Source organism: Lonchura striata, chromosome 2 (assembly GCF_046129695.1).
Source record: "Lonchura striata isolate bLonStr1 chromosome 2, bLonStr1.mat, whole genome shotgun sequence".
In the NCBI taxonomy this organism is placed as follows: Eukaryota; Metazoa; Chordata; class Aves; order Passeriformes; family Estrildidae; genus Lonchura; species Lonchura striata.
The window spans coordinates 61,115,052-61,126,618 of NC_134604.1; the positions used below are offsets into that span (position 1 = coordinate 61,115,052).

The 11,567-nt window shown below is 43.3% G+C and overlaps 1 protein-coding gene across 1 annotated transcript; it reads left to right on the plus strand.

The window, feature by feature from the left end:
- Nucleotides 1–7,338: 7,338 nt before the first annotated feature.
- CBY2 (chibby family member 2) lies at nt 7,339–11,248 on the plus strand. Its single transcript, XM_077790879.1, has 3 exons — nt 7,339–7,499; nt 7,574–7,690; nt 10,213–11,248. The coding sequence occupies exons 1-3, from the start codon at nt 7,339–7,341 to the stop codon at nt 11,201–11,203; spliced, it is 1,269 nt and encodes a 422-aa protein (XP_077647005.1). The 3' UTR covers nt 11,204–11,248.
- Nucleotides 11,249–11,567: the final 319 nt, after the last annotated feature.

Here is an 11,567-nt window from a genome sequence, read left to right on the forward strand (position 1 = left end):
ATAGGAAGGGTAACACAAGCACAATGGGTAACCTCAGTGTTTGTGGTATGCAAAACAGCTCTTCAGTTAATGGGCTGGCTGCCACATACTGTATGTTTATGTTGTACAGACAGCTTAGATGGATTACGCTTTCTGCCAAAATGCTCAGCTTAAATACCATGTAAAATATTTAATGGGCATTGCATATATCTGCCACTTCATCCCTGCATACAGGTGGAAAGGGAAGAGCTGTCCTTTCCCTAAGCAGAACAGGTTTAGCTTTGCTTCTTACACAGCCAACTCTGCTCAGACCAGGAGTGCTCACACCTGGTGGTGTCTGCTCAGACAGGGCTGGCAGCTCAGCCACAGAACATGAACTGGGCAGTAAGAGACACCTTGCAGAAGACACAGTAACCCTCACACTGTAAATCAGAGATGCAAAGCTTGTGTATAAGTGAGTGCCATCATCGGACACCATATCAGAAACCTTGCACATGGGGTGGCTGCATTGCTTGAGTGCAGTGGGGAAGAGCTGGTTCTAAAAGGACCCTGGAGGAGAGCCAAGGGCCTGTGCAGGCTGGCAGCACCCAGCTGCTGTGCAGCAGCATGGGCACAGCACCTTACATCTGACCACAGAGGAAGGGTCACCTTCACCTTCACTCTTCCCTTCAGCATCTGACTGCAGCTCACTTTTAGCAATGCAGAACATGGTTACAGCTTTTTTTGGGGGAGTGTCTCTGCCCATGTCATCACAAGACTTGCCACACCTAAGCCTTTTGCTTGGACTTTACTTGCTGAATCATTGACATTACTGTAGTGTGAACATCTTTGTGAAATGTGTGCCTTAACCTAGGTGGGATCTGTGCTTTGACTGAGATGTGTGGGTTTTTTTCTTCTGGATGGTTAAGAGTGAAACCTCTACAACAAGTAAGGAACAACAATAGTAATAAAAAGCAGTATAATATTTTTAAAGCCCAATAACTCTGCACTTTCTCCTGCTGAGATACACCTTGCTATGAAGCTTATGTCACTAATGGGACTGTTCATTTCAGTGAGGCAAAGCACCAGGGACATTATAATTAATAATGCTTAACAGGAAACAAGTTATTGTGCTTGGGGCAGAAGGGCAAAAACTGTTCTCTATTATTTTTGAAGAGTTAATTGGTAGTAGGCAAAGATGTGCTGTGTTGAGCCAGCAGGTGCTGCTTTATGACTACATTAATGTTAATGATATCCTCTGGACACATATGAAGACAGGTTAACCTATTTCTTTCTCATTGCATTTCTCTGGGTGGATGTGTGTTCTGGTTCCAGCTATTTTTCAAGTGCCACCACAGAGCCTTTGGACAGACAGTGACCCTACATTTGCACAGAGGTTTGCAGGCAGTTTTGGAAAACCAGGTAACTTTTGTAACCTCGATTCATCTCAGGACAGATTTTGCAGGTTTAAAATTGAGGGAAATGGGTAAGAGGGGTTGCTCCACTGGCATAAAATCATTCCTAGGGGTTACATAACATTTCTAAAATTGCCTCTTTAATTGTTCCTAGGTGTGCTTAACAATAGTACCTGGGTTTTAACTGTTTATTCTCTTATTTCATTTCTGAAACCTTTCTTCTTCTGGCATACCATTAAAAGAGTACTCTGGCACCAATTTAAACCCTGGGAAGAGCAGATGTTAAAATTGTGTTCCTCTAAGCAAAGTGTGCCATGGCCCATCAAAGCATGATATGTGCTAGAAAAAGTAAACCAGTGCTCCACAGAGCTTGAAATTATCTTGTTTCAGTACCACTCCACATTTAAGTTCAGTTACGAGCTTATATTATCTTTTTTTAATGTTCTTTTTGCATTTCTAGTTTGGCAAAATTACACTGTCTAGCACTAAGCTTCAGATATCCTTCAAGATATTTATATCTTTCATAAGATGCTTGCTTTGAACAAGCCCATCAGCTCCAGTAAAAATCTGTGTGCCATTGTAACAGGCAAAAATGCTGTGGAAGGGTAGTCGTGGGAGCTGAGTGTAGAGCTCTTTGCAAAAACCAGGTGACAGTGCTACCATTTGAGAAACCCACTGGGCAAAGTTTGATTCTGAAAGCCAAATCTGATTTTTAATAAGATTACCAGATGGGTCCTGTGCCTTGTTAGAAGTCTGCTCCTGTAGGTCTAGTGATAAAAACACATAGGAGAACAAATCTTGCATGCCTACAAGGACAGAGAGAGATGTACTCAGCAGTGTTTGCCCATTAGAACACGGGTACAAGTCCGAGTAAGCCATTTCAAAATTTCTTGAAGATGATGCATGAATAATCAGAAAGGGCAGTGGGGGGAGAGTACATATAAAATCTTAGGATGGTTACAGCACTGGTGCCACAACCAGAGGTTCAGCTGCTTAGATCGTGGGAGTCTCTTTGAGAAACCTGATCTCCTGGGAGCTGATGGGGCTCATCTGCCAGAGAAGGGGAAGAGTGTCTCTGCCCACAGGCTTGCCGGGCTGGTGAAGATGGCTTTAAAGTAATGCTGCCAGGGGAGGGAAACCTCAATCCATCCCACGCCTACCAGTGTGATGCCAGTGCCAGCCAGAGATGCTCAGAGCCTGGAGAGGGGTCACAGGTCAGCAAGAGAGCACCTGAAGAGCAGGACAGTGTGATTCCAGACACTCCAGACAGTAAATCAGCTTAATGGGCGGGCCAGCTTAAATGTCTCTATTGAATGCAAGCAGAATGGGGAATAAAGCAGAGGAATTAGGGAACTGTGCACTCCTGCAGGGCTGTGATGGGTGGGCTCTGTGACTGAAGAGTTGGAATGAAGGGACACAGGCTCTTTAGGAAGGACAGGGTGTGGAGACGAGGAGGGAGTGTCACCCTCCATGTTAATGACCAGCTCCTGCTGCATGGAGCTTCGCCTGGGGATGCATCAGGTGCCAGCTTGGAGCTTATGAGTTTGGATTAAAGGGAGAGCAGGGACAAGTGACATCAATAGTAGGGGTCTGCTATGGGCTGCCTGACCCATAGCAGAAGTGGATTAGTTCCTCTGTAGACACACAGGAGTGATCTCAGGTTCACAAGCCTTGGTCCTTATAGGGAACTTCAATCACCCTCATATCTCGTGGGGAAACAGCACAACAGGGCATAAACTATCCAGGACATTCCTGGAATGCCCTGATAATGTGATAGAGGAACCAATGAGGAGGGGTGCTAATGTTGGACCTTGTTTTCACCATCAAGAGTATCTGATGAGGGATGTGAAGCTCAAGGGCAGCCTTGGCTGCAGTGACCACAAAATTATGGCGTTAGAATTTTTGGATTGAGGAGATCACAAAAATCTCATCCGGACTTTGAGAAGGCAGACTTTGATCTCTTCAGGAATCTGCTTGATAGAATTTCCAGGAAGGATGATGGGCCCAGAAAAGCTGGTTAATAATCAAGGTTAACCTCCTCAAGCTCAGGAGTGATGCATCCCAACAAAGAGGAAGTCAAGCAAAAATGCTGAAAGGTCTGTGTGCATGAACAAGGAACTCCTGGACAAATTTAAACATAAGATCTGGGTTTCCAGGTTCCTTGATAGTTCCTTGGATATTTTACATGGGTTTTGTGATTCTTCATGTAGTGTTGTTTATAGTAAAGGGTCTAGAAAGTCCTAATGGAATATTATTTTTTTAAGGTGATTGCTTCCTCTTCAGTAGAGCTTTTAAAAGAAAATGAAATTATTAGACTCCAGTTGAACAGATCCTTATTAAAATAGGAGCTGGTCTGATAATGACTTAAATTGGTGCTACGTGGCCATCACATGTTATTTGATAAGCATTCCATTTTAATTAAGAAGTGGCTAATAGACAATTAATATACAGGATTACACACTTAGCTAATTAGATGATTTAAATTTTTTTGTTAGATTAAAATGTACAGGACCCCATAAATCACTGTTAGAGATTGCTTAATAAGCCTGAACCCTTAATTTTCTCCCTGTCAATCAAGAATGGAGCCACTGATTTTCCCTCTCACCCAAAGACTTGTCACATGGAAGACCTGCTCTGTGTTCAGAATGAGCTGAAATGCCCCCAACTCCCAAACACTGCACCTGTTTGCAGAACCTCAGAGCTCAGGTGCAGTCAGCAGAGACCTGATCAGAGCAGTGGTGAGGGCTGGAGCATCACTTGGCTGACAAGTCGCTGAGGGCTCAAGTCTGTTTCCCGAGCACTCGTGCCTGCTGCTGTTTGGGGTTTGTGGCTATCAGAGATCAGGGACAGCGTGTCCCTGCTGGCAGACCTGCCTCTCCGGGTGCCCCAGGGAGGCCCTTGGGATACCCCATGCTCACACGTGGCACACTGAGGTGACTGTCCCCTTCCAAATTGTCCCTATGTACAGGAAGGCTCCTCCAGGGGCAATGCCAGCTCTGCCCCTCTCCCTCAGAACAGAAACCAAGTGCATCACTGATCCTTGCTTCTAGCATTAACTCAGCAGTGAACAATGGGCTCTTTCAGCCTGTGGAGTGCTCCGTAAATTGTGATCTGTTCAGACAGAACTAGGAGAGTGACATGGTAATTGGGCTGGTTTTTGTTAGCAAGGCTCACAGAGGCACAACACACTGGAACAGAGTTGAGAGGAAATGGCTTAGAGTTGACCAAGAGATTGCACATGGGTTTTGATGATTTTTTTTTCTAAATATTCATAGCTAAAGTACAAAGCAAGCAAAGTGAGAATGAGATCAAAGGTGGAACAACACAAAGCCTGACATGTCTGTAAGATGTCACTTACTAGCAATAGTAAAATGTTTTGCTTCACCCTGTGAAACATGTGTATTACAATCAGGGGATAAATAAGAGTGGTGTGTAGGGCTTCTTTGCTGTCATGCTTTCATGTTCAAGGCGCTTCACAAAGAAGAACTAAATTCTCTTGACAGCTTACATCAGAAAGTCAGCATCTCAAACTCATTGAGAACCTGAGGAAATGATGACTTACCCAATGTCTAAAATAAAATTAGGATCAGAGGGAAGATATGAAAGTAGATATTTCCACCTTTCATTTCAGCTCTCAGCTGACCCAGTGCTGACAGGAGAATGCAGGGTTGGTGATTTGCACAACACTGGATGTTGTGAGGGTTACACTGAGACGCACTAGCAGCAGCACTCTGATAGTGTCCCTGGAAGGACAATTAGTCCAAACAGGGAATGACATAGGTGTGTCACTCAAGCCATTTATTTGTCTTTAAAAAAAACTGATCTGGAGTTTTTCATTATTGATTTTCACACCGCTGACTGTCTGTTCCTGGGCAGAATACAATGCTGAGATATTATCAGACATTTCACTCCCTCAGAAACTGAGAAAACATAATTTTTACTCCCTGCCCAGCTGTTGAGGTCAGGAGATGATTCAAGAGCACTCAGATATGCAAGAGTCTTTTTAGTGACTAGGTGGGATTCACATCCAGGCTTAATGCCCTGGAGAACAGTGGATGAATGTGTGGTGAGACCAGCCTGCACTGGATTGAACAGAGGCTGGTATTTCAAAAGCACAGATGTGTTTGGCACGGTAGAAAGTGGCAGCAGATGCTTTTGGTTCTATAAAATAAAGATTTGGGAATATAGCATGAATTTTTCTACACAACATTCCCCCCCGCCCCCTGCCCCTTGCCCCCAATATTATTTACACTTTAGACACTTTGCCAGATCTTCTAACCCAAAAGCAAAGGATGGAAAGGGCTGACATTTACTGCTGGTATATGCCTCTATCTAATAAAAAGGAGACTGGTATGGGGTTTTCAGGGCCCTTCTTGCAAAATCTTCATGGCAGCAGTTCATACCTTGCTCTTCCCCCTGGCTTTTAACCCATCACTGGATGGTGACCTCTAGTACCCCAGCACGGAGCATGGAGAATATTATATGAGTGTGTTTGGGATCACACATCCTTCCCACTGAATCCTTTCTAGAACCAGACAGTCTCCAAGAAGGACAGCAAAGGTCAGCTGAGCAGCCTGGTATAAGGTGTGCAGGTAGGATGGAGAAAAAAGGCTTTGGTTCCAAATAATATTTAATTCTTTGTGTAGTGAAACATCTTTGAGAAATTGAGTGGTCTGAAGCTGTGGACAAAACACTCTGCTGGCAGGTTAGCTCAAACCCTTCTCACAGAGCAGGGGTTACTTTTCTCTTGGCAGGAAGTGGAACACACTCAGCATTATTTCTGCCTTTGTAATCTTGTGAATGACATCTCAGTCCTTTTGAGAGCCTAACTCAGAAATCAGTGTAGCTGCTATAAAAAATTCTGCTGTGAGCTGTTGCAGCATTTCCAATTCTGATGTGTGCATAAACACATCTGATGATATTCACTAAATTTGATCCAAATGTATTGGCATTTGAATTCATAATTTTCAGTAAAAAATTAACTTGGCAGAGGAACTTTACAAAACTTTAAGGAAAATACTGCATGAGAAAAGCAAAGGTACGCTCAATATCAAGTTAGTTCTCCATGGTTCTGGATTAAGCAGCTGCACTTCTTTCTATTAATTATGTTTCTAGTCAGCTCTTGGACCTTAAAATGTTCATCAAAGGTCACTTTCACAGTCCACAGCCACAGTTCTTCAGAAATTCAAATTGGATATTTCATCCAATCTCCTCCTGAAAAGTGTCTGCACTGGGTAGAACTCTTAAATTCCCATATGATGGCAGGCCAAGCACAAATAGCCCATATAAAATATTTTCTCTTCTGAGGACATTTTCTGTTTTCCTGTGCGGGATCCTGGAGCTCAAATAAAGAAGGATACTCCCTGGGGAGTTGCCATAGTAACCTGTGATGTGGTTTTGTTGTCTAAGATTACATATAAGCAAGGGAGCAATTACAGAGAAGAATTTTATACCTGAGTTTATAATTTTCATATAACACCAAAGCTGAACTATACCTTCAAGTTCCTAAAGCAGCAGCAGTCTCCTTGAGGGTGATGTCAACTTAGTAATTTTCACTGAAAGAGAATTTAAATGCTGTATTTATTATTCAAGAATCCTGATTACAAAAAAAAAAAAAAAAAAAAAAAAAAAAAAAAAAAAAAAAAATCCATTTCTGGAAGATGTAGCAAATAAGAAAGACTTCATTAGAAATGTAAAGATGTGGAAGTGGAAATGGCTGCTACAAATAATATCTAAACCTGCATGTGCGAATGTCTTCTATATTCTATTTTCTTCTTACTTGGATTCAGCTATAATCTGCTCTTAAACTTATAGTCAAAGAAAAACTTCATGTTGTCCTTGGAAAATAACTTCAAATCCCACAGCACATGCAAGGACGAGATTTTTGAATGTATCTATATCAGTTCAGCAACAAACAGAATTTGAAGTTTCAGAATAAAAGCAAAATTTGTTTTAAGAGGGTGTGATGGAGAAAGAATCCGTCCAAACTATTCTCAGTTACGAGCATCAAAGGGAGATCGGGAAGTCTGGGTTCAGGAAAGGGCATGGGAGCCGAGCTAGCAGAAAGGTCATTTCCATGAGAAGCAGCCCAGAAGAGCAACGCTGGGAGAAGCCCAAGCCAGTCTTGTGAGAACAGCGTGAAGTGAGCTGTGCAAGGAGGGCGTGCAGGAGCTCCCATCCCCTGGAGGCTCCTGGGGCAGGTGGCTCCCATCAGTGCCCGGTGCCCGGCCGGGGAGGCGCTGGACACGCCGGCAGCAGCGGGAGCTCAGCGCGGCTGCGGCGCTCGGCCCCGCGGAGAGGGAGCGCCGCGCCCACAGGTGAGCGTGTGCGGCTCCTAGTGCCCCGCTCCCAAATGCCCAGCCTGCCTTGGCGTGGCGGGGCTGCCCCGCAGCTGGCTGCCTTGCTCATCCGCCCAGCTGCCCAGCATTTCCTGGGATTATTCAGAGATGGGGGGAAAAAATATATATGGGAGGCACTGAGATCTTGAAGGGTCCCTAAAGCTTGGGTCGATGTCTCCCTGGCAGTGCAAAAGAGCTGACAGAGCCACTGTCAATTTAATTGTCCCCCAGATAATGTCGTATATATTATACATTTCTGTTTATCCTGAAAATGTGCAATCTAAACACTTTCTCTGTAAGTGACTTTAAGAACTGTAGCTGTTTGTCCATGATAGGCATGTGGGTCCAGGCTTCTGATGCTGGATGTGTTCTGCATCTTCCCTGGTTAATTAGAGGTCTGTTCCCTCTGTGGCTGACTTGCCCTCTGCCCCTTCACCCCTCACCAGGCCCAAATTTTTTAGGGCTTTTGGGGGAAAAAATGGGACTGGGCACCTCAGTGGAATGGGATGTGTTGGAAAGGCTGCAGGGGAAGGGTGTAAGGGAGGGAGCAATGCATGGCTCTGGACATAGTGTAAGTGGGAAACAAAAGTCCAAAACAGAGTTTTTGGGAAATACCTTTTTAGCAGAAGAATGATGTTATGAAAACACAAGTCTGACATGAGATAAAGCAGCAGATGATATGGAAGACAGCCCTGAAATTCAGACAGTAAACAGATTGCAATAAAATCAAACGTAAATGCACAGAGACCTATATTGCAATAACCCTCTCCTAAATGAAGGAATTTTGGATTTTAAATGACACAGTAATTTTATGAGTGGTTGGACAAATTTGGGAAGGGGGTACAGGATGCATCTCTGGATGTTTGCTCTAACAAGTATCTTGGAGGAGCCTGGACATGCAGTGCTGTTTGATGAAATGACAGGGAAAAGGGAGAGCAACAGGAAAGGGCAACAATAGGACAGGAGGTGCACACTGGGATGACAGAGCTGGAGGCTATAAGGGGCTCATGTGTGGTGGTCACCCTCTGCTTAATGCTTGGGGTAGAAACATGAGGGCAAGATTCACGAAGGTAAAACTTTCATCACAGACAGAAAGGCAGAACTGGGCTTTCCAAGGGACAGCAGGGAATCTGCAGGACCTCAGCAGGAGGAGAGGAATACACCTGAGTGAAATCTGACAAGTAGCTTTATTTTTTTTTTCACCTAGAAAAAGGAACATTTGTGCTATTAGAAACTCTGTGCAGAAACCCTGAAAGTTCCAGCAATTTGGTTATAAAAAATAGTTCAACCTCAGATCAAATAACTTCATCATGAAAATCACATAAATTTAATATTTTTTTTTTAATTTAGATGCAGAAAACAAGCTTTTCTTTAGCACAAAACAATAATTTTTGATTGTCTGGTTGGTTGTTGTTTTTTTTTTCCCCCCACATAAAAGACTGAAATCCTTAATTTGCCCCAGTTCACTCATGGTTAAAAGATAGTTTAAACTGCAATATTTTGGGTAGAGGAAAGGAGGGGAAAGTATTCAACAGTTAAGTCTGAGGTTTCTGTGTCTGAAATGAGAAGCATTAGAGGTTTGGCCCTACAATATGGATTTTAGAGATGAGTTTTCTGATGATGTGAAAAAGAGGCAGATGGACTGTAGGAAAAAGATAAGCAATCACCATTGCAGGGCTAGAAAGCAAGAAAAATAACAGAACTATCAAAGAATATAAAGAGTAAGAGTGACAGGAAAAATGAGAATGAAAGGTGGAGAATTATCTATGGGTTGTGACAGTTTTTGGACCATGGTGAAGGGAGCTTGTAAAAAACCAAGCGAAGAACAACAAATCTCTGATGTCCCAAAGCTTTGGTTTGTGCATATTGTGGAATTTAAGATCAAAAAGCAAAACTGTCACTGCATTTTTGTGGCATCCTGTTAGCACAGGCTACTCAGCATTAGCAATAAAAAACTCTCAAGGCCAGATTTTTTCTATGAACCTTTAAAAATGCTTTATTTTAAAAAGGTTTTTTGAGCCTCATAACAATTTTTAATGTGTTTGTGCATCAGTCATTTGGGAGCAGGCTATTCTGAGGCAGAAAATAGTCTTGCATTTTGCTCCCTTACAGGTCTGTAAAAATGAGGTAGAGAGATAAAGGGGAAGTGCATGCTTTAATAAGAAAGACTTTAGTACTGCCATTGTGCTGCTTTATCTACCAATGCCATTTTTCTCAGCTTCTATCAGCTAGGTATCTGATGGATTCCTTACCTTTCAGCATCAAAGGGGCAACATGGTTAACTGTGAGAACTGATTTATTCACTTGTTCTGTCACTTGTGTAGTTTAATTCTGATTTGGAATTTTGGCAGTAAATCTGCACATTTGTGTTCCCTGTTCTTTCAGTCCTAATCAAGCTTCTGCAGCCCCACTGTGTCACCTGCTCCTTGACAGTGGTCAGTGGCCTCTTATAGAAGCCCTGGAAAAAGCTTTTTTCCACAGTCCTCTTCAATTTGCTAAAGAAGGGCAATATCTGCCTTTGATCAGAGGAGCCAGAGCATGCAGCACACAGAGCCTGAGACAGACTGCATCACCCCTCTGGTGAAGCCAAGGGGTGAGACGTTTGTGTTTATTGATGGAAAATGGGTGAATGACATCTACTGCCAGCCACCCTTTTCTTCCCACCAGAAACTCTTTAGCAAGAAGGCACAGAATGAGTGGAGCATCTGGGAGGAGAACAGAGCACTCTGGCAGGAAAACCAAGTCCTCTGGATCAAAAACAGGATGCTCTGGGAAGAAAACAAGGCCCTACAGTATCTCCAGTCACAGAACAAATCTTCCCAGGTAATTGACACTGATGCTATTCAGCAAAGCCTCAAGAGCAAAAATAAGCCATTTCCACTCTTCCAAGAGAAGAGCACAGGTGTTCAGCTCAGCTTGGGCAACAAAGCTCTCCAGGCAGTCCAGGGAAAGAATAAAATCTTTGAGGATTTCCAACAGGAGAATAAAGCACTCCCTGTTAACTGGAAAGGCCAAAAAGCCATCACTGTCCATGAAGAGAGCCAAGATGCCCACTCAGATCTTCAGAAGAACACTGATGCCATTGCAGCTGTGGAAAAGGGTAACCCTGGCCCAGTGCCCCAGCAGAAACATGAAGGTAAAAGGAAGAGCACTACTCCAACTCAGAATAAGATCGAGTCTGCCCCACGAATGCCAGGAGAGCATGAAATCCTCCAGGTTCTCCAGGATTTGTGTGAGCTTCTCCACACCTTCCTGAAAATGAACCCTCCTCCTAAGGAGAAACAGTGCTGTCACAATCTCTATGATGTGAAGAGATCCTTCCAAGAAGATTACAATAAACTGAAGCTGCAGCTGAATGCTGTGAAAAACACTGTGTCAGACATTACAGCTCAAATGGATCTGCTGGAAAAGGAGATCCTTGACATCACTTCCCCAGTGTATGAAGAAGCAGGGCAGAAGCTGACAACTGAGCATCAGCTTGGAGACATGTGAAGCATGTGAAGCTTGGGGTCAAAAACTGCTAGTTCATTTCCCAGAAAGTTTTTTCTTTTTTTTTTTTTTTTTTTCCAGGAAACCTAATAAAATCCCAATAGACCCTGAAGATATCTGGGGAACATTGTGTCTTTCTGAAACTTTCTTGCACTACTTCGATATATTTTACCTTCTGGTTATATGGTGTAGGTGACTGTCATGAATTTGCCTGGTGTCAGGAATCATGTTTTTTAGCATTTTTTTTTTCAAAGTTTCTGATAATAAGGCCTAGATTTTCAGAAGGTTATTGCCTGAGGATCTCAACTCTGATTACAGTGTGCCAGCTTGTAGTCCAAGGACATACTCATAGTCTCTGCTAAAAAAG